The sequence below is a fragment of the Palaemon carinicauda genome, chromosome 29 (assembly GCF_036898095.1).
Source record: "Palaemon carinicauda isolate YSFRI2023 chromosome 29, ASM3689809v2, whole genome shotgun sequence".
NCBI lineage: Eukaryota > Metazoa > Arthropoda > Malacostraca > Decapoda > Palaemonidae > Palaemon > Palaemon carinicauda.
The window spans coordinates 73,949,075-73,972,952 of record NC_090753.1 but is presented as its reverse complement, the minus strand read 5'-3'; the positions used below and the strand labels follow the sequence as shown (position 1 = coordinate 73,972,952).

At 43.7% G+C, this 23,878-nt stretch overlaps 2 protein-coding genes across 5 annotated transcripts in view; one reads left to right on the top strand and one right to left on the bottom strand.

The window, feature by feature from the left end:
- Positions 1 to 23,878, bottom strand: part of LOC137622238 (transmembrane ascorbate-dependent reductase CYB561-like) — a 335,839-nt gene that overhangs the window by 195,935 nt on the left and 116,026 nt on the right. The gene's annotated exons all lie outside the window — the stretch shown is intronic.
- The window catches only part of LOC137622236 (E3 ubiquitin-protein ligase NRDP1-like), a 47,900-nt gene that overhangs the window by 7,717 nt on the left and 16,305 nt on the right, over positions 1 to 23,878 (top strand). The window contains exons 2-8 of one of the 2 annotated variants that reach the window (XM_068352733.1): positions 342 to 442; positions 2,388 to 2,530; positions 16,628 to 16,784; positions 17,981 to 18,112; positions 18,440 to 18,595; positions 20,114 to 20,152; positions 23,013 to 23,132. In XM_068352733.1, the coding sequence (XP_068208834.1) occupies positions 353 to 442; positions 2,388 to 2,530; positions 16,628 to 16,784; positions 17,981 to 18,112; positions 18,440 to 18,595; positions 20,114 to 20,152; positions 23,013 to 23,132 (837 nt within the window). In that variant the 5' untranslated portion in view covers positions 342 to 352. The remainder of the gene's footprint in view (positions 1 to 341; positions 443 to 2,387; positions 2,531 to 16,627; positions 16,785 to 17,980; positions 18,113 to 18,439; positions 18,596 to 20,113; positions 20,153 to 23,012; positions 23,133 to 23,878) is intronic. The other variant, XM_068352734.1, reaches the window with a different exon arrangement.

The window sequence follows — 23,878 nt, the reverse complement described above, 5'->3', positions numbered from 1 at the left end:
GTCATTATAAATGATTGTGGTAGTTTCATCATAATATGTTTAGTATCAGTTTTCAGACTTGATGATAATTCCCAGTTCCGTTATGTTATTAACGACCAGGTTCAATGTTTTTTGGTTTTATTTCATTGTTCAGACCTTCATATCATCAACTTTACTGTATCTGCTCACCATTCTATTGTATTTTCTATATTTTCTCTGGTTTTCCTTTTATTTAGCTAGTTTATGTTCTACTTTTGGCTTTTTCCTTTCACATAGTTCCATTTCAACATGTTCACATACAACAGCTTTCCTGTTTCTTCGGACTTGAACTAAAATGACTAAACTACTACATGTTATTCCAGAGATCGATGGTATGGGTTTCGACGTGACAAGATTCCAGGGCGAAGTGGACGAGGAACTGCTCTGTCCCATCTGCTCGGAGGTCTTAGAAGACCCTCTTCAGGTACTGTATGGAATGAGGAAAAGGCAGAAAATATTAACCCTTTTACCCCCAAAGGACGTACTGGTACGTTTCACAAAACCCATCCCTTTACCCCCATGGACATACCGATACGTCCTTGCAAAAAAATGCTATAAAAATTTATTTTTTTCATATTTTTGATAATTTTTTTGAGAAAATTCAGGCATTTTTCAAGAGAATGAGACCAATCTGACCTCTCTATGACAAAAATTAAGGCTGTTAGCAATTTAAAAAAATATACTGCAAAATGTGCTGGGAAAAAAATAACCCCCTGGGGGTTAAGGGTTGGAAATTTCCAAAGAGCCTGGGGGTAAAAGGGTTAATGTATCGTTGTGTTGTATTCAATTTCCAGGATCTTACATATCTTTATACCCCATGTTTTGTAATTTTTAAAACAACCATTACTAATCACTCCCTTTTGGAAAGGCTACAACTATCTGGACACTAAAGATTGAGTGCCATGCATTATACATATGTGAGTGTATAGACTACCTTATCTGTACCTTCACTTCCTTGTCTATATAACACTGGTGCTCTGTCTCAAAACGTAAACTTTATTTAACTTTACTTTTGCAAACACAGAGAAGTTGCTGTTTGTTGGATACTGAAGGTTTTCTACACCATCCCACCAACCTTCGTCTGCCTAACATTTTTCAGTTTACTTCCTATCCTGTGTCTCCCCTTACAGTATAACTATTTAACTTCTTTAGCATACTATTTAAGATTGAAAAATGGGACTTAGCAGTTTCATTAACCCTCTGAGGATCCGATGTTGTTCTTTGGCACTATCCATTCATGTAACCATAAATTTTACAGTACAGTAGAGGGAAAATTTATTAAGCGTTCTAATGCAACTTTCAATTTCTTTTTATCGTTATTCTTTTGATAGTTACGTTAACAAATGTCAACATAAGTCAGTAGACACGTGACGTCATTGCTCATCGTAAAAAAATTTGTCCCTAGCCAAAAGTCATGATCAATTCGATGACCCGGTCTTTCAAGAACATTCGTGTCTTCAGACGTGCGGATACATACTTTGGTTACATTAAGAAAAGAGCTGCTGTTCATCTTCTCCATTGTGAAATACAGTACTTATACACACTGTGGCTGTTTTCTCTAGTTTTTTAAGTTTCCAATCGTTCAAGTTTCATAGGTTATGCAGTCTCAAGCACTGTATTTTACACTCCAAGATCAACCATTCAAGTGATTAAATATGGCTCACTGATCCTTTCCTAATAGATTTACTCTTGTGATCTCCAAGATGTTCTGGTTAATCAGATTTAAAACTCACCATCTGCCAGTCTTATTAAGACAGTAAGATAAAATTGGCAAATAACATGGGATTATAATTTCTAAAAAATGTACTTGGTTCCAATTGTCATTATACAAATGGAAACCTTACCTTATGAAATATATATGCTAGGCAAGAATAACAGGAGAGAGAGAGAGTAGGTGTGTGGGGGTTTGGAGGGTGAAGGGGCTCATATCTAAGTACAGTTCATTTCTTCTTAGAGTGGTTGAATTATTTTGACACGAGTACATTATACAGTGGGTCAGAAATTGTCTCGGCGGCCATGACAGAATGGTTTTACTATAACAGCTGTGAGAGTGCTTTTGTTTTATTTGTGCCCAATCACGTTCCCTTGCAATGAATAGCGGATGTAAAGTAATTGTTGAAATTTTGTATTAGAAACATGAAATTTCAAAAAGTTTTTATATTTCACCTACAGCATATATTCACCACAGTACTTTATATTTTGCATTTTCAAGTTCTCTAAAGTATTTCTGGTAATTTATGCAATCTAAATTGCTGTAAGCAACCTTTCCCTTTACCTTTCTTTGTTTCTTGAATTTAACATCCCTTTGTATGCAGACGATACATTTTTCATGATGGCTTTTCATGTTATGTATTTTACATTCATTTCAGGCTCCATCTTGTGAACATGCTTTCTGCAGTGGCTGTATCAACGAGTGGTTATCCAGGCAACAGACATGTCCTGTCGACCGTCAAACTATCACGTCCTCGCAGCTCAAGTCTGTGCCTCGCATACTGCGTAGTTTACTGTCAAAGTAATTAAAACTTTTTTTCCTCATTGTTCCAAGAAATGATACTATATGATGTCATTTAGTATTAGTAAATGCAAGCTTTAAATATTGTTCAAGATGATGATAGAATTATATTTTAAGGTAGAATTATGGCATGAGTAAATTATTCAATTTATGATGCTTTGAAGAATTTTATAGATGTTTGACTACAGAATCTGATTAATTTAGGCAACATTACTATTTTTTTAATTTCTTTAGGTATTATATGACTTTTTGTTCCTACTCAGATACAAATCATTCTTTGCTGTAGGAGAAGGGTAACAGCAATGCTGGAATATGGTCGTTGAAGCTTTTAGCAAAGTGTAAACACTTGGCTGGTAATTAACCCGTCGGCAGTAGGGTGGCTACTACCTCCGCTGTAGCTCACTGTAACCTCAATTGGATTTCAGCCATCAGAGAGTACGCCTATTCCTCTCTGCTGGAAACTTTGGCATTGTTTGTTTTGAAAATTCTCTTCGAAAATTTCTTTAAAAATTTTCTTTGTCTTTCCAGCCTTGAGTGTGTGTTTGTGTGACTACTTATCCTTCCGACATGTCCTGGAGTGCCACTCAAGGTCTGCAACACCTTTATAAATAGTGTTGAGGTGAATCTTCACAGGCTGTACTAGTCGTGCCGAGTACATGTGTATACTGAGACATTGCCGTGTAGTGAATGTAGGGAGTGGCCATCTCCCCAGTGGGTGTTGTTTGGCAGAAGGATTAAGAAGGCTAAAAGGGATTTTCACCTTTGAGGTCTTCCTTGAAGTCTAAGAATTCCCAGCCTCCCTTTTCTTCCTTCAGAACTCTCCCTTCAGACTTCCCTAGTGACCACCTCCAGAGTGCATTCAGTTAAGAATGGTAGTCAGTTAATGCCAGGACAGCCCCAGGGTCAGTGAGATCCTGTCGTTCCCTCCTAGTAGAACATTGGCGCCTCCTCCCCTGTGTGGTTTCCCTTGTTCTCTTTTCTATCAGAGTTCTGATGCCCTGCAGTTGTAGCCTTCCATGGGCATCCCATTGGCCTTTCCTGCTGTAGGATCCTGTACAGAGGAAAATCCCTGATGTAGCTGCTTTTCATCCTTTGTTGGTCTTCCTCTTTGGAACCTCAGGGCTCTAAGGAGTCCTCCTGCCAAGCTGTTCCTTGGCTTCAGTGTGATCTCTCCTCTTTGGAGGGAGATTGTAGACTAACCTCCCGTAGGCGGTCTTCTGCTTTGCATGCTGCTGTACCACCACTTCCTGGACCTTTCTCTGTTATCCTTCTGCTTCTAGACCGTCACCTTTGAGACCTTCGGAACAAAGAGCTTCTGTTCGGGGTTTACACAAAGGGCACTCTATTTCTCCAGGAGTCCTACAAGGGCTTCTAAGGGAATTGACTCGTGCTCTCCTCACGCTCCGGCGTCAATGACCTTAGATGTCAGGATGCCTGAAAACCTTAAATCAATCAATCCTCACGCTCCTGCTTCGCCATCACCTCGTCGGAGACATACCAGACATCCTTCACCTTCAACATCAGTTTTGCCTCGCAGGTCACGCGGGCAATCCAGATCGTCTTGTCGGAAAGATGTCAATTCTTCCCGTCAGCATGCTTACAGACACTCCTTATCTGCTTCTAGCCGTCGATTGCTCTTGCTCTCCAGGCAATCTTCCCCTTCTCGCTCCAGACGATCTTCTCCAATTCGCTCCAGACATTCCTCTCCGAGGTTCTCCAGGAGATCCTCTTCTTTGCACTCTAACCACACTTCGCCATTACACTTCAGGCGATTTTCACATTTGCGTTCTAGTCGCGATTGACCTTATCGCTTCAGACGCTTTTTGCCCTTGCATTGGCTGTCCAATGTCTTGAGTTTTAGATTACTCCGGATTTCTCTCCAAATGGGAGAAAAATCCATTGGGTAAACCCTTGTGGACTCTTATTGGTACTTATTAGATTTGCAAATATTATGATTATAATTTAGGAGAGACTGATGTACACAAGTTTGGAAGATTTTCCCTTACTTATCTACTTACTAAAGTGTGAATATAGCATGAGGTCAGTTCAATGTGTGGCCGATTCTCCAAAGCCATTAGTCTGATAATTTGCTGTCAGACTGGCAGCACTGCACTCACAAAAATTCCAGAATTTTCCACGTCTGTAATAGACTTCATGCTGCGTGTGCACTATAATGGAACCCGACACTTTTTGTTTATATCTGTTGCCTTCTGACAATCCATTGACATCCTTTTGGATGAAGGAGTCCAAAGACGGATCAATAAGAGTTTAAGATCTAAAGGCCATTCATGAATGGCAGAGGCAAGGAACAGTGACATTGCCCTAGCTAGCAGGACAATGCCCTAGAGACTGACCATATATACATACAAATGATCAGTGCCCAAGCCCCCTTTCCACCCAAGCTAGGACCACGAAGGGCTGGACAATGGCTGCTGATGACTTAGCAGATAGATCTATAGGCTCTCCAAAAACCCCCATCCTTAGCTCACAAGGACGGTGAGGTTGCGGCGACCAAAGGAACTAACGAGTTTGAGCAGGACTCGAATCCTAGTCTGGCGATCAACAGGCCATTTAACCCTTTTACCCCCGGGGTATTTGGAAATTTCCAACCCTTAACCCCCAGGGGGTTATTTTTTTCCCAGCACATTTTGTAGTATATTTTCTTTAAATTGCTCTAACAGCCTTAATTTTTGTCATAGAGAGGTCAGGTTGGTCTCATTCTCTTGGAAAATGCCTGAATTTTCTCAAAAAATTATCAAAAAATATAAAAAACAAATTTTTATAGCATTTTTTTGCAAGGACGTACCGGTACGTCCATGGGGGTAAAGGGATGGCTTTTGTGAAACGTACCAGTACGTCCTTTGGGGGTAAAAGGGTTAATTCCAATGGCCGTTCAAAACGTAGTAATCTATATGAAAAGAGAACATAGTGCCTTGAACTGAACCGACGACCAAAGTAGCCCAAAGGAACATAGTAAGCTGAAGAATAAATTGCCAGATAAATGTGTATTGTATCTCTTAATGGCAATTATTAATAATCCCAAATTATGCATGATATTGAGGGATATGTGAATAATATTGGCAATTTAGATTACTATAATAAGTGTTCATGTCCTAGCATAAAGCAAAATAATAATAAAAGCTAGATGATTGGCTGTCCATAATGTGAAAGACTGCATCATAATGCAAAAGCTATCAGAGACTGTGATGTCATCTCAGGGTGACGTCATCAACGCAAAATAATTATCGTTGCTATATTAGCTTAATCTCTTTCCTTATAATGCTAAAACAAAGTGATGAGCTGGCATTAAATGATAGACATAGACAAAGCATTTAGCCAGAAAAAGGCACCAAAACCAGGAACTCGTAAAAAACTATGTTTCTAATACCGCAGAGAATATTGTATTGAACTTATGAAACCAAACTAAGTAAACATAAGATAAATGAACTAAAAGATGTGTTCTGATTCATCTGACTGACTTGAACCCCTCTGTTTCATTAAGCTCCCCTTCGCTAACTTTTACTCCAATTTTAATATAGGCAGTCATCTTTACGCCTCCAAAACTTTTGTACTGGAAATTAAATCGCTAAAAAAGCAAGATAAAAAACTAAAGGTATCATAGTGGCAACGACTACTTGAATCTAAAGTGTTTTTTACCCTCTTTACCAGGGGAGTCTATCCTGCTGTGTTCTGGCTGTAGTGATTTAAAGGAGGAAGGGTGTGATTATGTGGGCTGAAAAATTTTCTATATTATTTCAGAGGTTGCCAAGTTGGTACTAATTAATACTGGAGCTTTTTCTATTATTGTTACTATTACTAGCTAAGCTACACTCATAGTTGAAGAAATAAGGTGCTATAAGCCCAAGGGCTCCAACAGATAAAATAGCCCAGTGAGGAAAGGAAATAAAAAAAACATAGTGTGTCTGAGTGTACCTTTATAAGTCTTTAACCCAAGACAGTGGAAGACCATGGTACACAGGCTGTGGTGAAGCCTAAGATTAAAGAACAGCTGTATGATGTTGGACTGTCCTCCTAGAAGAGCTGGTTACCAAAGCTAAAGAGTCTCTTCTGCCCTTACCAAAAGAAAAATAGCCATTGAATAATTACAATGCAGTAGTTAACCCCTTGAGTGAAGAAAAAGTTTTCAGATATCTTATTGTCAAGTGTATGAAGAAAGAGGAAGATGTGTAAAGAATAAGCCAGACTACTCGGTGTTTTTGTAGGCGAAGGAAAAATGAACTAACCAAAGAGGGATCCAATTTAGTACTATCTGGCCAGTCAAAAAACCTAATTAATCTCTAGTGGTAGTAGTGTATCTCACCAGGTGGTTGGTGCCTTGGCCAACCTACTAAGAGATAAGTATGGAAATACAGAAATAGATTGTAATTTTAATTTGTTAATTTTTTTTTTAAATAAGCAACTTCTCTAAAGGTTAAAGTTGAGGTAGAATTTACGGTATGTGTTGACGGATGTTGACCTGTTGTCTTTTAGGACTAGTAGAAATTTTCCAGCATAGATTGATTATTTTGAGTCCTAGCTACATACAATTTACTTTTACTCTGAAGAAGTAGTGTATTATGTGCTCAACTTTGTATAACTCTCGACTCTCATCTGAGTATGTATGCCAAACTATTATCACACTTTTCATTGTAAGTACAGTACATTGACTCTCAACTGAGTACGTATGCCAAACTATTCATACATACATACATACATATACCAGAGGCACTTCCCCCAATTTTGGGGGGTAGCCGACATCAACAAGAAACAAAACAAAAAAGGGGATCTCTACTCTCTACGTTCCTCCAGCCTAACCAGGGACTCAGCCGAGTTCAGCTGGTACTGCTAGGGTGCCACAGCCCAACCTCCCACATTTCCACCACAGATGAAGCTTCATACTGCTGAGTCCCCTACTGCTGCTACCTCCGCGGTCATCTAAGGCACCGGAGGAAGCAGCAGGGCCTACCGGAACTGCGTCACTTATATTTTTTTTTTTTTTTTTTTTTTTTTTTCCCCATACGCACTGACAAACGCCCAACATTCCCTACCCAACCTAACCCTTACCCACATTAACCTAGATGATATCTCCTTCCATTCCACTACTTTACCTGTCATCCATTCACTCAGCAATAAAGCCACACCCTCTCTCGCTCTTCCCCTTTCAATCCCAGACACTCTACCAGACATTTCACCAAACATCACTTCACCCTTTCCTTTCATCTTTGTCTCACACAAGGCCAATACATCCATCCTTCTACTTCTAAACATACTTCCAATCTCACATCTTTTACTCTCTATTGTACTACATCCACGCACATTCAAACACCCCAAAACTAGAGTGCGGGGAGCAGTCACTCTCCCCCCAGCTCCATCTCTTTGTTGCTGTCTCACAGGATTTTTTATACAGGAGAGGGGGTTCCCAGCCCCCTCGTCCCGTCCCTTTTAGTCGCCTCTTACGACACGCAGGGATAATGTTGGCGCTATTACCTCCCTTTTCATTGTAAGTACAGTACATTGACTCTCAACTGAGTACGTATGCCAAACTATTACCTCCCTTTGTTCCGTAACCGAAATACAAACCACGCTATTTACAAAGGGTATTACTTTTAGCGCAGCTGAAATGACGAGCCAATAGTTTTTAACGAGGGTTAATTACCCCCGCGCTAGTTAGCGGGGGGTGGGGAAGGGTAGCTTGCTACCCCTCCCCCCTCCACACACCGTTGACTTGCTTCACTTCACTTTTGGCTCGGCGGTGATCAGACGTGTCTGCTCATCGCCTTCGTGACAGCCTTTAATTTTCTGCTTTTTCTTTTCAGCGTGTGTGATTGGTTGGAAGTTGACCTTCAGTTATTTGCTTTACTATGCGTACATGCCCTTGAGTTGCCGGCCGTCCTTGTGGGACTTTCATGTCGGACGTTATTACGGATCCACACACCCTCTGCCCTCAATATCGGGGCCGACGGTGCGACCAGGATAACATGTGCCGTGAGTGCAGGGAGTGGTCTGCCTCCCAGTGGGAGAGGTTTGGCCGTCGGCGTAAGAAGAAGTCCAAGAGAGACCGTTCTCCTCCGGGGTTAGCCTTGAAGGAGGAAGGTTCTCGGGACTCTTCTTCCGCCGCCCAAACCTCCTCCGAAGCTCCCCCTCGTCCACCTCCTAAGGAGAGTCGTCCGAGTGGGAGCGCAGGCCCTTGTTCTGTTTCCCTACCTTCGGTGGGGCGAGAGGGCGTCGCCTCCCATAGCGAGGCGGTTCCCCCTCCTCCTCCGGGGGAGGTTATTGATAATAATGCCTTATCCAGTGATGATCTTTTACAGATTTGGTCGTCCCTGGGGCTTAAGGGCTTGCCCTCCAGGGTCGCTCTTATTGACCTTGTCTCGTTGGGGGCCGCTGTTAAACAGTCGCCGGTGGTAGCGGAGGTAGACCCTCTGTCTATTGTCGACGTCGTGGTGACAGAGGCCTCCGACGTGGCAGGGCCTTCTGCCGCAGGTGCTGTTGCTGGTGATGGTGCTCAAGGCTCTCCTCCTCCTTCCGTGCATCCTTCGAAGGGGGAAGTGAGTCCTTCGGTCTCGACTGCTGCCCAGCTTCCTTCTGAGGGAAGTGTTTTGACGGAGACTCCCCTTCGGAGGACCAATGGTCCCGACGATCTCCCCCGAGGCCGCCTCCGCCGTAAGGCTCACCGCCCTCTACGCCACAAGGGCCTCCCTTTCCCTTACAGGGGGACTAAGAGGCGCCTTTTTGGGTCTTCGTCCTCCGGGGGGGGGACTCCTCGTCAGCCTCAACCGACTGCTCCGCCCTCCTTGAACCTCTCTGCAGACCGCTCACCATCTCCTGCCGGATCTTCGCCTTCTGGAGAACTCGTCACCCGACGGGCAACGGTCCCTTCGGGGCTAAGGGATTCTTCCCTTACGCGAGCAGGGCTAGCGCACAAGCGCTCTCCTGCTCGCCAGCGCTCTCCTGCTCGCCAGCGCTCACCTGCTCGCCAGCGATCTCCTGCTCGTCGACGATCTCCTGCTCGCCAAGACTCTCCTGCTCGCCGACGCTCACCTGCTCGTCGGCTCTCTCCTGATGTTCGCCCCCCTCGCCAGCGCTCTCCTGCTCGTCAGCTCTCTTCCGAGCGTCAGCGCTCATTTGAGGACCATCGCCCTACGGTCTCTGACCACCCTTTAGTTCCTGCTGAACTCCCTGCTCACCATCCGCCTGGTCCTGTGGCTACGCAACATCGTGCTGCGCGTGTGTCAGAAACACATGTTCGCCAACGCGCCAGCGATCTCCCCGTTCCTGCTCGTGAACGCGCCGCACCACCTGTCCTCTCACAGGACACGCGTCGACCTTCTGCTCGCCAGCGATCACCTACACGCCAGCGATTACCTCCTCGCCAGCGTTCACCTGTTTGCCAGCGCGCACAGGCGATCTTAGTATCGCCTATTCAACAGCGACAACTAGTGCGCCGACGTTCGCCAACGCCCCTGAAGGAACATGATTCGCCAGCTTCTAGCTCGCCATCGGGCGATCGCCCGCCTGCAAATGCCGCTCGCCATCGCTCGCCATTGCACGATCGCCCTCCTGCGCATGCTGCTCGCCATCGCACGACCCTGGATGATCGCCCGCTTACGCATGCTGCTCCTCATCGCACAACCCTGAACGATCGCCCTCCTGCGGATGCTGATCACTATCGCACCCTTTCACGCGATCATTCACCTGCGCATGCTGCTCGCCATCGCACGACCCTGCATGATCGCCCGCTTACGCATGCTGCTCCTCATCGCACAACCCTGAACGATCGCCCTCCTGCGGATGCTGATCACTATCGCACCCTTTCACGCGATCATTCACCTGCGCATGCTGCTCGCCATCGCACAACCCTGCACGATCGCCCGCTTACGCATGCTGCTCCTCATCGCACAACCCTGAACGATCGCCCTCCTGCGGATGCTGATCACCATCGCACCCTATCACGCGATCATTCACCTACGCATGCTGCTCGCCATCGCTTACCATTACACGGTCATTCACCTGCGCATGCTGCTCACCATCGCACATCAGTGCGTCGACATACCACAGCTCGTCATCGATCGCCTGTGGATCTACATCGCCAGCGATCTTCCTCACCTACGCGGCAGCACGATCCCTCGCCGTCGCGCCAACGCTTGCGTTCATCGCCTCGGACACGTGTTCATTTACCTGCCCACCCTCGCGGCCACTCGCCTGCGTGCCCGCGCGATCGCTCGCCTGCGCGCCCGCGCGACCGCTCGTCTGCGCGATCGCTCGCCCACACTCCCGCGCGACCATCGTTCGCGGCGAATTCCACAGCCGGTGGTAGCAGCAGGGACGCGTGCTCCTAGACGGCACTCAGGATCACCTCCATCCAAGCACAGGTTGGTAGTGCAGGACGAAGACAGGTCAGTACAGCATTCTTCCCCACCTTCTTTTCAGGCAGGTACCGTCGTGTCCACTCCAAAGGATCGCCCGATCCCTTTCACCTTAGCGAGGATTTCGGACTCTGTGTCCTTGGAGCAGCAGACTTGGTTTGGTCCGCTGGCACGGGCGTTAGTGAGGGTTATGAAACCAGCACTCGCCGGCCAGGGTAACAAACCAGCGGCTGTCTCTCCTACGCTGAAGAGAAAGAGAGGAGTGGACTTCGTGGTGACTTCCCCCAGGGCGAAGTTGGTTCCCAAGAGGTCGGTCTCGAAGGTCCCCTCTCCTGCTCGAGTACTCTCTCCTTCTCCCGTGGACGAGGCCTTTCCGTCCTCAGGTGAGTCCAGTGGGGCGGTAGTCTTCCCCTCGGTACCAGGAGGGGAGACTTCGCTTCAGGCAGGAGAATCGTCTCGTGAGGAAGGGGCCTCTCGAACCTCGTTGTTGGGATCCTGTATCCCTCCCAGGAGGGAACCCAAGGATTCCAAGACCATCCCTAAATCCTCTGCGAGGATTCGTCAGGAACCCACGACTACCCAGGGGAATGTCCACGTATCACCCCAGGAAGAGATTCCTGGGGCAGGAGACTTAGCTGCCAGCCCACAGGGAGGAGAACAGCAAGAGTCCGAACATGCCTTCTGGCAGGTCCTAAGCCTGATAAGGTAACTTAACAGACTTACGGATCCAGTCATCCCCCCCCCCGTGAAGGCAAAGACACGATTCTGGATGAAGTGTTTGACGTTCGGAAGGCCCCTAAGACCAGTGCAGCTCTGCCCTGGTCTCGGGGGCTGAAGAGTGCCAGAGCTAGGGCCAACGCTCAGCTCGCACTTCTTGCCTCCTCCAGTCGTTCCACTGCCGGGAACAAGCTCATCCCTCCTCCTCGCCTTCAGCAGAGGAGGTATTTCGAGATCCTGGGTGAGCACAACCTCGCTCTTCCTCTCCATCACTCTGTGGAGGAGCTGGCGAAGGGAGTTCCCTTGGAGAAACTCTCTGCCCGGCAAGTGTCGTTCTCGGCGGCAGAGATCCTTAACCACGAGAAGGTCGCTAAGTGTGCCATGCAGGCCACTTCGTGGCTGGACTTCTGGCTAGGATCTCTGGGCATCCTATTGCGATCGGAGGACTTGTCCAAGGAGACTAATAGGAAGGCCCTAGAGACCTTCTTGCTCTCGGGCACCCGCTCCATCGAGTTTTTGGCGCACCAGGTTACCACCCTGTGGGCCAACTCGGTGTTGAAGCGTCGCGATGCTGTGTCCGAGAGATTCCATCCGAAGGTCCCCGCCGTAGATGTGTGTAGGCTCCGACATGCCTCCCTCCTGGGGGAGAGCCTGTTTGAGCCTCAAGACTTGGAGCGAACGGCTGAGAGGTGGAGGAAATCCAGCACGGACTCCCTCCTCCACAGGGCCCTTACAACTCGGCCCTATAAGCCTCCAGCCCCGCCACAACAGCAGCAACAGCCTCGTAAGGCTCCCAAACAGGCACCGGCAGCTAAGAAAGTGGTGTCTAAGCCCCAGCCCTTTCCAGCCAAGGTCAAGAGGGGCGGTAAGTCCTCCAGGGGAGGCAAGACTTCTAGGGGTGGCGGCTGCGGCCGCAAGCCCTAGGGGTGGCAGTCCCCCTACGTGTCCACCTGTGGGGGGATGCCTTCAGCGTTGCGTCCGCAGGTGGCAACATCACGGGGCCGATGATTGGACGGTCTCAGTGATCGGCCAAGGTTATCGCGTCCCGTTCACGTCATCTCAACCTCCCCTGACAGCGAATCCAGTGTCGTTGAGCTCCTATGCCATGGGATCGGCAAAGGGGCTGGCCCTTCAGGCCGAAGTCGAGACCATGTTCGAGAAGGGTGCTCTCCAGGAGGTCGTGGACGGCTCTCCAGGCTTCTTCAGTCGACTCTTTCTTGTAAAGAAGGCTACTGGAGGCTGGAGACCCATCATCGATCTCTCGGCTCTGAACAGGTTTGTCAAACAAACCCGGTTCAGCATGGAGACAGCAGACACGGTCAGACTTGCGGTGAGACCACAAGACTTCATGTGTACACTGGATCTAAAGGATGCGTACTTCCAGATCCCAATCCATCCGTCTTCCAGGAAGTACCTGAGATTCTGCCTAGACAACAAGATCTACCAGTTCAAGGTGCTGTGTTTCGGTCTCTCCACAGCTCCTCAGGTGTTCACCAGAGTGTTCACCCTGATTTCAACTTGGGCGCACAGGAACGGCATTCGTCTCCTTCGTTACCTAGACGATTGGCTGATCCTAGCAGACTCGGAGTCGACCCTTCTTCGGCACCGAGACAGACTTCTAGATCTTTGCCAGGATCTGGGGATCGTGGTAAACCTCGAGAAGTCCTCTCTGCAGCCGTCCCAACGACTGGTTTATCTAGGCATGCTAATAGACACCAATCTCCACAAAGCCTTTCCATCAGACGACCGGATAGCAAGGCTGAGGAGGGTGGCGGAACCTTTCCTCAGGCGAAAAGAACTCCCCGCCCAATCGTGGTTGCGTCTCTTAGGCCACCTATCCTCCCTGGCCCGTCTGGTTCCAAACAGCCACCTCAGGATGAGATCCCTTCAATGGCGGCTCAAGTCCCGGTGGAATCAAGGATCCGATTCCCCGGACATTCTGATCCCAATGGGGTCTCTGGAACAGACGGACTTGCGGTGGTGGCTGGCCGACGAGAACCTGCGGAAGGGAGTGAGTCTTCTCGTCCTCCCCCAGAATTGACTCTGTTTTCGGACGCGTCAAAAGAAGGGTGGGGGGCGCACGTTCTGAACCAGAGGGCCTCAGGCCTTTGGTCAGAATCAGAAAAGTGCCTACACATCAACCTGCTAGAATTGAAGGCCGTCTTTCTGGCCCTTCAACAGTTCCAACGGTTCCTGGCGGGTCACTCCGTGGTGGTGATGAGCGACAACACCACGGTAGTGGCTTATATCAACAAGCAGGGAGGCACTTTTTCGCAACAGCTATCCCATCTTGCAGTAGAGACTCTGAGGTGGACCGAAACCCACTCGATAACACTATCAGCTCGCTTCATTCCTGGCAAGAGGAATGAGCTCGCCGACAGTCTGAGCAGGGCTTCGCAGATAGTGAGTACCGAGTGGTCTTTGGATCCTCAGATAGCCAACAAAGTCCTGACTTTGTGGGGTTCCCCGACGGTGGACTTGTTCGCGACAGCCTTGAACTTCAAGCTGCCCCTGTACTGCTCACCAGTCCCGGACCCCAAGGCACTCTGGCAAGATGCTTTCCAGCAACGGTGGGACAACATCGACGTGTACACCTTCCCACCATTCTGTCTGATGAGAAGGGTGCTCAACAGGACCAGACTATCGGTCAACTGTTCCATGACTCTAGTAGCTCCGCTATGGCATCACGCGGAATGGTTTCCGGACCTTCTGCAACTCCTGACGGAACTCCCAAGGGAGCTTCCTCCACGACACGAGCTTCTCAGACAACCCCACTCCGGTGTCCCTCACAGGGCCGTAGCCTCGCTTCGGCTTCACGCCTGGAGACTATCCAGCGTCTCGTTGCGGAGAGAATGTCTCGGCACCTGCGAAGGTCCTCTGAGGGAGTCTACCAAGCGAAGTGGAGAGTCTTTTGTGGTTGGTGTCGTGGAAGGGGTATCTCTCCACTCGATGCCACTATTCCAGCAATAGCGGACTTCCTCGTGTATCTGCGAGAAGAAATGCACCTTTCTGTCTCGGCAGTGAAAGGCTATCGCTCAGCCTTAAGCTTGGCCTTCAGATTGAAGGGCGTGGATATTTCTTCATCGCTAGAACTCTCTTTACTCATACGTAGCTATGAGCTTACCTGCCCCCAGTCGGAAGTGAGACCCCCTCCTTGGAACGTGGTTCGAGTCCTCAGGTCTCTCAAGAGACCTCCCTTCGAGCCATTACGCCAGGCCTCCGATCGCCACCTGTCTTGGAAGACGGCTTTCCTACTCGCCTTGGCCTCGGCCAAGCCAGTTAGTGAACTTCATGGTCTCTCGTACGACATCGCCCATTCAAGGGGATGGGGGGAGGTAACGTTCAGGTTCGTCCCTGAGTTTGTGGCCAAGACTCAGAATCCTGGAGTGCCGGATCCTCGGTTCGACTCTTTCAGGATCGCGAGTCTCCGTTCTGTAACAAACGACCCAGACCAGCTGCTACTATGCCCAGTGAGGTGTCTGAGGTACTACTTGAAGAGAACGGCTGCAGTCCGTCCTCATGTGCGAGCTTTGTTTGTGAGCACAGGCAGGACAAAGAGGAGGGTCACCAGGAACACCATCTCTGCTTGGATTCGAAGGGTTATCCACCATGCCCTGAATCCTGACCCTCCTCCGTCACGTCGCCCTCGGGCCCACGATGTCAGGGGTATTGCTACATCCCTGGCCTTCAAGAGAAACTTCTCTGTGACGCAGGTACTTCAAGCTGGGGTCTGGAAGCGTCAAACGACCTTCACAGCCCACTACCTGCAAGACGTGACCCACAGGAGCCTCGATACGTTCTCTATCGGCCCTGTGGTGGCTGCACAACAGCTGGTCTAACCTCAGGCTCCTTTTTGGACAAGTAGCAGTAGGTTGAGGGCGTTGTTACCCGGTCTTAGTCTGTGTGAATGAAAGAGTATGTCTGACCCTTACTTCTTTCTTCATTCTCCCCTCTCTTGGGGAAGCAGCATCCTGGTCCTCGCATAGCTGACCTCGACCTCTGCAGGTAACCCATGCTTCTTTGTGCTCCTAGTATTAAGCTTAATACTGTTGCGTCTCCCATACCCTGACGAGGTGGTATGGGGAACGTCCTATCCTAGAATTCCTATCTGAAGGTCTCAAGGTCAACTTCATAGGACGAGTCACACTCTCCTCCTCACACTGCTTATGTAGGCCACTCGTTCCTAGCGATGCTAGGAACCTGTGAGGTACAGGGGCTCCCTCTCTCTAGTGCTGCTCACTGAGGGATCGAGCCCCCGGGCAAGCCGAAGTCAGTAAGGCTGGGGACTTTCCACCCTTCCTAAGGGGTAAGTCACCCTTTGTAAATAGCGTGGTTTGTATTTCGGTTACGGAACAAATGACAAATTCAAAGATAATTTGTATTTTTCCTAACCATACAAACCTTACCTATTTACACATGTGCCCGCCATCCCTGACCCCCAAGTCAAGTCCTACCTCTAAGTGAAGTGAAGCAAGTCACCGGTGTGTGGAGGGGGGAGGGGTAGCAAGCTACCCTTCCCCACCCCCCGCTAACTAGCGCGGGGGTAATTAACCCTCGTTAAAAACTATTGGCTCGTCATTTCAGCTGCGCTAAAAGTAATACCCTTTGTAAATAGCTAGGGTTTGTATGGTTAGGAAAAATACAAATTATCTTCGAATTTGTCATTTTCATTGTAAGCACAGTACATATTCATTTCTATTCTGGCATTGAAGGTTGTTACGAGCTGAAAGAGTTATTCTTATATATATGAAATTTTCAAGACAATTTTAATTTCTCCAAAATTATGCCTTTTGGTGTACGCATTTTGTTTAGAATTCTTCCTCCTAATGCCAATGATTATTTTTATATGTCAACAGAAGGGCAAATAGCATATTGTTCAAATACTTTATATTATTTTTTATAGTAATTAAACAACTTTGTTGTAGGAAATTTGTTATTTACTAATAATTTTAATGTCCCTGTTTAGTAATTCCAGAATAACATTTCCTCATTAAACAGATTTGATAATTTACAGGTTATACATCTCGTGTGATAACAAACCCCATGGCTGCACAGCCGTCTTAAAACTAGATCTCTTGAGTTCGCACTTGGAAGAGTGTGAATTCAACCCCAAACGTCCTGTGCCATGCGAGCAAGGTTGTGGATTGGTTGTCCCCAAGGATGAGCTCAAGGTTAGAGAGTTGATTTGAATTTATGTTCATCTATATTTAACAGATGTGTATGATTATATTTTGTCCCCTTCTGTTTTAATGAGATGGTATTTATTGGGTAGACATCTTTAGTTCATTCTGTAAAATTCTTTTATTTGTTCATGTAACTCATAGGAGTACCTGAGGTGTAAAACTACATTTAGCAAGGTACTACTTTTAAACTTTATTGAAGGTTTTGACAAAAACACTTAGTATACACTCTTCAGCTTATAAGCTTCCATAGTTAGGCTTTCAGCCTGTGTATGGTACAAGAGAACAAGAAAACAGGACTCTGAAACTTTGGAAGATAGAAGTACCCATATGTCTGCTGTGTAGCAAAGTAAAAGCTATCAGTACCTCATAGATTTTTGCACTCTTTATTAATGGTAGACTCTCATTTGCCTGTAGTCCATCGGTCTCCTCCTACTTTATATGGACTGTCACAGTTAGTTGTGTTCTTGAGACCTCTGCAAAGGTCTCCGGTTCCAAAATTACATGGCCCTCTTTTTGCTTTGTCTTCACTATTCTCTTGTCTTATACATTTTGGTTATCAACATCCCCTTTTACTTTTCCATAGGATCAACAGGGCTATCTTCTATTCCCTCTGTTCCTATCTATTTATCACAAGCTTACTCTTCCTCACTGTATTACAATCTTCCTTCCTTTTAAATTGTAAGACCTCTTTAACCAATTCTGCCTTCCGCTTGCAACAGTCCCTTGTGGCCTACTTATTTGCAGTCCTTTGTAACTTTCTTCATTTCTGTGATGAATAATAATACGAATTGATGTTTATATTTCATGGTCAAGACCTTGAATGATTTTGTCTTTATAGTTTGCACCATTGTTGCAAAAATTACATTTAAATTGATTATGATTTTATAGTTTTATAATTTGAAGCATCTGGCAAATTATCTGTTGTGAATAGATGGATTAGAAACAGTTATAGGTGATAAGTTCTGGCTTTGTGCTTTTTACAGTATTATGCAAGTCTCATGTGCTGCTGTTATCAAAAATATATTAGATTAAGGGAAGTTATTTAATTTAGACAAGACATTCAGAGAGCAGTTATGTTGTGCAAGCAAAGTCTTTGGATAATGCATAATTATTTCATTTTACTGTTCGTATTTAGGAATAATATTCTTTCCTGTTTAGGCTAAATATTGAAACTTAATTTGCAGGACCACAATTGTCTTCGAGAAATGAGGAGTCTAATTCAGAATCAGTCTGGCAAGATTGCTGAGTTGCAGCAAGAGCTGGCAGAGAACAAGTATCAGTTGAATGAACAGAAACGGGAAATACAGCTCCTCAAGGTTAGGAAGAACCATTGAGAATTTTAGTTTGTTTTAAGAAATGTCATCGCTGCACATTTCTGGTTTTCTCTATTTAGCTTTCATCACTATCAAGAATGAAATATTTTATCTTTTTATTCTCTTTTAGTTTGTAGTATTCTTCCACAACTAGTTAAAGATTTACATGTTTCATGGATAGTAGATTTGATCCAAGAGTTTAAGGTGTACTGTATTTCCAATTAACCCGCTCAGTTTTGCAATGAAAGACACAGGCTTGCCGGGTAGAATATTTGGTTTTTTAAATCACAAGAATTCAAGTAATTTCCAAATGGTTATTTTTTGTCTTAGGATTTTATGAGAGCCATGAGAATCAGTAACCCTCAGATGCGAGCCATTGCGGATCAAATGGAGCAAGATGAGGTGGTGCGATGGGCAAGTTCCCTGGCAAGAGCTAGAGTAACGCGCTGGGGTGGTATGATCTCAACTCCTGATGCCATGCTACAGGTGAGCGTGCAGGTTGTTTTCATTTAACCCTTTTACCCCCAGGCTATTTGGAAATTTCCAACCCTTAACCCCCAGGGGGTTATTTTTTTCCCAGCACATTTTGCAGTATATTTTTTTTTAATTGCTCTAACAGCCTTAATTTTTGTCATAGAGAGGTCAGATTGGTCTCATTCTCTTGGAAAATGCCTGAATTTTCTCAAAAAATTATAAAAAATATGAAAAAAAAAATTTTTATACCATTTTTTTGCAAGGACGTACCGGTACGTCCATGGGGGTAAAGGGATGGCTTTTGTGAAACGTACCAGTACGTCCTTTGGGGGTAAAAGGGTTAATATCTTATCGAACTTGTGTAAATTTTTATTTAAACAGAAACAAATAAGCCACACATGACTTGTTATTACTATTATTAAGGCACCATGAAGAATCTAATAATTTTTTGGAAGTTGTGTCTTGGTATTTTTCATGCTAGTGTAAGATTAATGTATAAGTGTACAATAATGTAATTTAAGAAAGGATGCTGGTCATCATATTTTATGTACTGTATAAACTTTTAATCAATATTGTTATCAAGGAGTCTTATTTTGCAATTAAAATCAAATGTATTTCTTAATTAATAGATATTTCTGTTGTGAAAAAAAGCTGGGGAATTTTGTGTGTTGAATATAGTATAATTTTTTTCTTTTAAATTCAATAAAACTTCCCTGAAGTTCATTTGCTATTCATCCTTCTTATGAATAGCCTAGAAAAAATAGTAATAAGAATGAAACTTTGTAAAGATGTATATACAATACTACCATTTTCCTGAGAGAAAGATACACTGGAAGATAGTTAAGAATTTATTCCTCCATCCACTGTTTCCATCTTGGTTTCACATTTGTGTAAGTGGCCGCTCCAAGGCCCGTCACATTCAAACAGATTCACGGTGGCTGCAAGCTAGGTCCTTTTTCTGTTCTTTCTTATTTTATAATCAAGTATATACAACTAAATAAGAATTACGGCTTCTTTAACGAGAGTTTGTGTAGATTGTAAAGTAAATATTGTCAGCTAATACTGTATCAGCGTAATTAATCCTTATTCATTATATGCTGATTATCGAGGATTCACATATTCTTTATTGGTTCGGTGTAGCAAATGTCGCTTTATCTGAAAAATTTATATTCTATCTAAATATAATTGATTATGTAGCAAAAGGTAATGAATTAAAATTTAAAAGGTCTACCTAACCCAGAGAAGGGAATTTATTTTAGTCTGCCCAACATTTTAAAAGGGGAATCTATTCTTTTTAACTGTCTAAGCCTAAAGAAAGAAATTTAATTCTAATGAGCCTAACCTAAAGAAGAAAATTGGCTAATGTTCATAATGGCAGTGAACAGTTAATCAGTTGAACAGTGTGTTCTATATGTTCAGGATCTCCTTTTATATAAATATATGAATGGAGATGTTTCCTGATTATTTTGATTGAAGATGAAACATTTATACATTTTAAGGTATCAGTTTTAATGTTTTTTCTTTTTACAGATCGGGCCTGCAAAAAGGGAAAACGATTCTACTATAAAGGTTACAGATGATTCTTTGGTAGACTTGAAATCTAACATAAATTCAGATGTTACAAAGGATTTAGGTGACATTCTGGAGTATTGTTAAGGTTTAAGTTTTGTTGCATATTAGTTGTGGTCTTGAAAGACAACATTTGTTTCTTGGTCAATTAAGAAAGTATTGTAGATACTTTTAGCTTTTCTAAAAAGGATAATCAAGGAAAATTCTAGAACACAGGGATTTACTTACTCAAGAGTTAGACAAATTCGGTCAGTTTCTTTGGCCATCTACTTTTTTATCACTCATTCACAAAATCAGAAGAGGGTTCTTCGTAGCATAGTGGTCAACAGAATCGGTCTTAAGTTCGTATCCTCCCTTAGAAATATAATTACTGACCTGGGAGTAGTAAAAAGTGTAGTGAATTTCATGTGAAGCAAATTGAAAGTATAATAGGATTTTAGTGAAAAGTACCAGGGATTCGATCTATCTGCAACGTGTAGGAAGAAACTTGATGAATTAAACAAAAGGTACAAACGATTAGCATAAAAACAGTTAGGACAGCGTTAAATTACAGAAAATTTGAAGGGTCAAAACACTCTCTACAATACTGCACTCACGCCGCAGCATCTACAATGTTTACAATGCTTCAAGAAGGCTCAAATCATAGGCAGAACTTTCCTCGGGCAGTTAGTCAATAATTCATAGCACAAATATAATAGGTTCATGAGATGAATACCCATCCATGGTAATGTTTCATACAGGTTAAAAGTGGGTGGATTCATGCCATACAGTAAAGTGTGTTCTATTTCAAATTGCATGCCATGATATTCACCACATATGCAAGAGAAATTGTTTGTGTTATTAAAATAACTTTAATGACTGCAGTGTAGTGCAGTATTATTATTATTAAATGCTAAGCTACATACAGCTAAACATACGAGAACTCACCTACCTGAAATTTATCTTGTAGCTTTGAGCTTCGGTATTTGGTAAACATTACTTAAAAGAATTAAAGTTATTTTCAGTAAGTATTTGGGTTTGGGTTCACTAATGGCAGAATGGTAATTATTAAAATAAATACATTGGCGGTTGGGTAATTGTAAATACAGTTTCAGTTGTAGGTAATTTTAGAGTGAACAGATCAAACTTGCAGCCATAAATAAAATACAAAAGTACTGTACATTTGATAGCACTACTGTATAGGAATATTTTAAGGTTACTAGTACTCTTATTTGCAAATTAAGACTATAGCATACGAATTACAATAAGAGAACCAAGATGTTTGTATTTCATGTTAAATTTAAGGCTAAGGTATTCCGGTTAGAACTTTGACATGATTGCCCTACTATTGCTAAAAGGATTACCACTGTTCCTCGAATCAAGGGAATGGGGTATTCAGAAAATGAACTTCAAGGAAGTTTCATTGAAATAAAGCCACAGTTGCTCTAACTTCTCTGAACAATACTGTACCTAGAATTCTGGTGAATGAGAAACCAAAATGGCGTTGGTAAATTGTGAAGCCATTGTTTACTTAATAGTTACCTATCTCACTGAATCTCTCCGGCAAAAACAAACGGTTGTACAATTATCTTTACAAAGTTTCATTTTTATTCATTTTTTTTTTTTTTTTTACAATAGCAGAGTTATTCTCACGAAGGGTGAATGGCTTATGAACTTAAGGCAAGTATTGAAATAAATTTTATTTTCAAAATTAGGTTTTTTTTTGCAAGGGCAAACTAATTCCCAAGTAAATTCTATCTGTTTGCATAAGCTTTATTGCCTTGCATCTATAACTTTGCATTTTGCTGGTCTTTATCTCTTAATAAACTCAAGAGAAAGTCCTTCTGATATATAAAGCAATAAACTAAATATGTGACTCATTAGTTTTACTAAACAACTTTATTGTTGTGATACTAATGAATCCACCTCACAAAAAATCATGTTCAGACTGAGAGGAAAATAGTTCCTTTTGTGGCAGTGTTTTAAACTTTTTATATTAACCTTTTTTTTTGTGTATTATTTTCCAGGTGTTTGACCATGCAAGTAGATTTTTAAAAGCCTCACGCGAGATGTATAGTGTTCGGTTGCAAAAGTTTCTAGAACTTTTATTCTGATGCTACACGTCTTAATAAATTTTAAATACTATAGGGTATAATGTAGGTTAAAATGAGGAAGACTTATGTTCACAGAGTTGTAATGATAATAAAAAGAATGATATCCAGTGTATAAAGATTATAATAGCCCAAGGCGAAAGAGCCATTGACAAAAATGCTATGTAATTATGAAGACCTTTGCATATGACCGAGTAGCATCTTGAGGGCTTCTCTCACTTCACCTCCCCCTTCCAACAGAATCCTAACACTAGTTCCATCCAATACATAAATAGGTGGGGAAAGTGGGAGAATAGATTAAAAGCAAGGATACTAATAGGATACAAGATGGAACATAGGCAGATACTATATTCCTTCTGTCATCCTGCTTGGTTTTATGACCTAGAGCCTTATACAGTATTAAATTTATCTTGACAAGACAAGTTTATGAATATAAGACAATAAATAAAATGGCACAAATACATGATTTAATGTATTTGATAGGAAAACACATAAAGGACTTAGCAAGATTTAGGACTGTTAAATCACAGAAAATTTGTGAGAAAAGGTTACTTTTGATTATACAGGCACTTAGTTAATAAATCATTATAACACAAACATAATAGGTACACAAGATGAACACCCATCCATGGTAATGTTTCATACAGGTCAAAAGGGAGGATTCATGCTATACAGTACAGTGTATTCTATTTTGCAGAATTTTCAGGGTTATTACTTGGAGAATCTACTCAATGTCGTTGGACCTTTCCAATGGTTGTTGATATTTTCAGGCTGTGATTCGACGCGCTTTAAGTGAATCTGGTTGTCCTCCCCATATTATCGATCAGCTGATGGAGAATGCCCACGAGAGAAGGTGGCCTCCAGGTCTTTCCACTTTAGAAACTCGACAGGCAAGTTGAACTTGGTCTCTCAGAATCCTGTGTATATTTCATTGTACAGTAGTATGTTACCAGCACGTATATATTTTTTTTCAGCTCATATACTATTTCCCCTTTGGTGAGCCATAAAGCCTGGGGGAGTGAAACATTGCAAGCCATAAAGGGTCAGGAGATGTCATTTATGAAATTTATTTTGGGCCAAAGGTGATATACCCTGTAGTTGAGTAGTGCCTTCAGTGAACCTCAATCAGTGCACTGTACACATTATTGATAGTCTTTGCAGAGTCCTATTAGCATCTAGCACCAACCACCTTTTAGCCTTCTGATTACGAACCTCAAGCAGTGCAAAGTATGCGTTACTGAAATGTCTTTGTAGAGTCATATTGTCATATAGTACCATCCACCTTTTAAACTTCTGATTAAATTCTATTCCATCTAACTTTCACCCTTCTTGAGGTCTACCCTCTTTCAACTTTTGGAATTTCCCTCCCATTATGATTATTATTAGCCAAGCTACAACCCTAGTTGGAAAAGTGGGATGCTACAAGCCCAAGGAAAAGTAGGTCAGTGCAGAAATGAAAGAAAAATAACTTATAAATTATATGTGAGAAATGATGGTAAAACATCTAAAATTATTTTAAAATCAGTATCAACATTCAAATAGATCAGTCATAAATAAACTATGAGATTAGACATGTCAAGGTATTGAACAGAAAAGAAATTTTAACAAGGTTGAACTTCTGAAGTTCCACCAATTT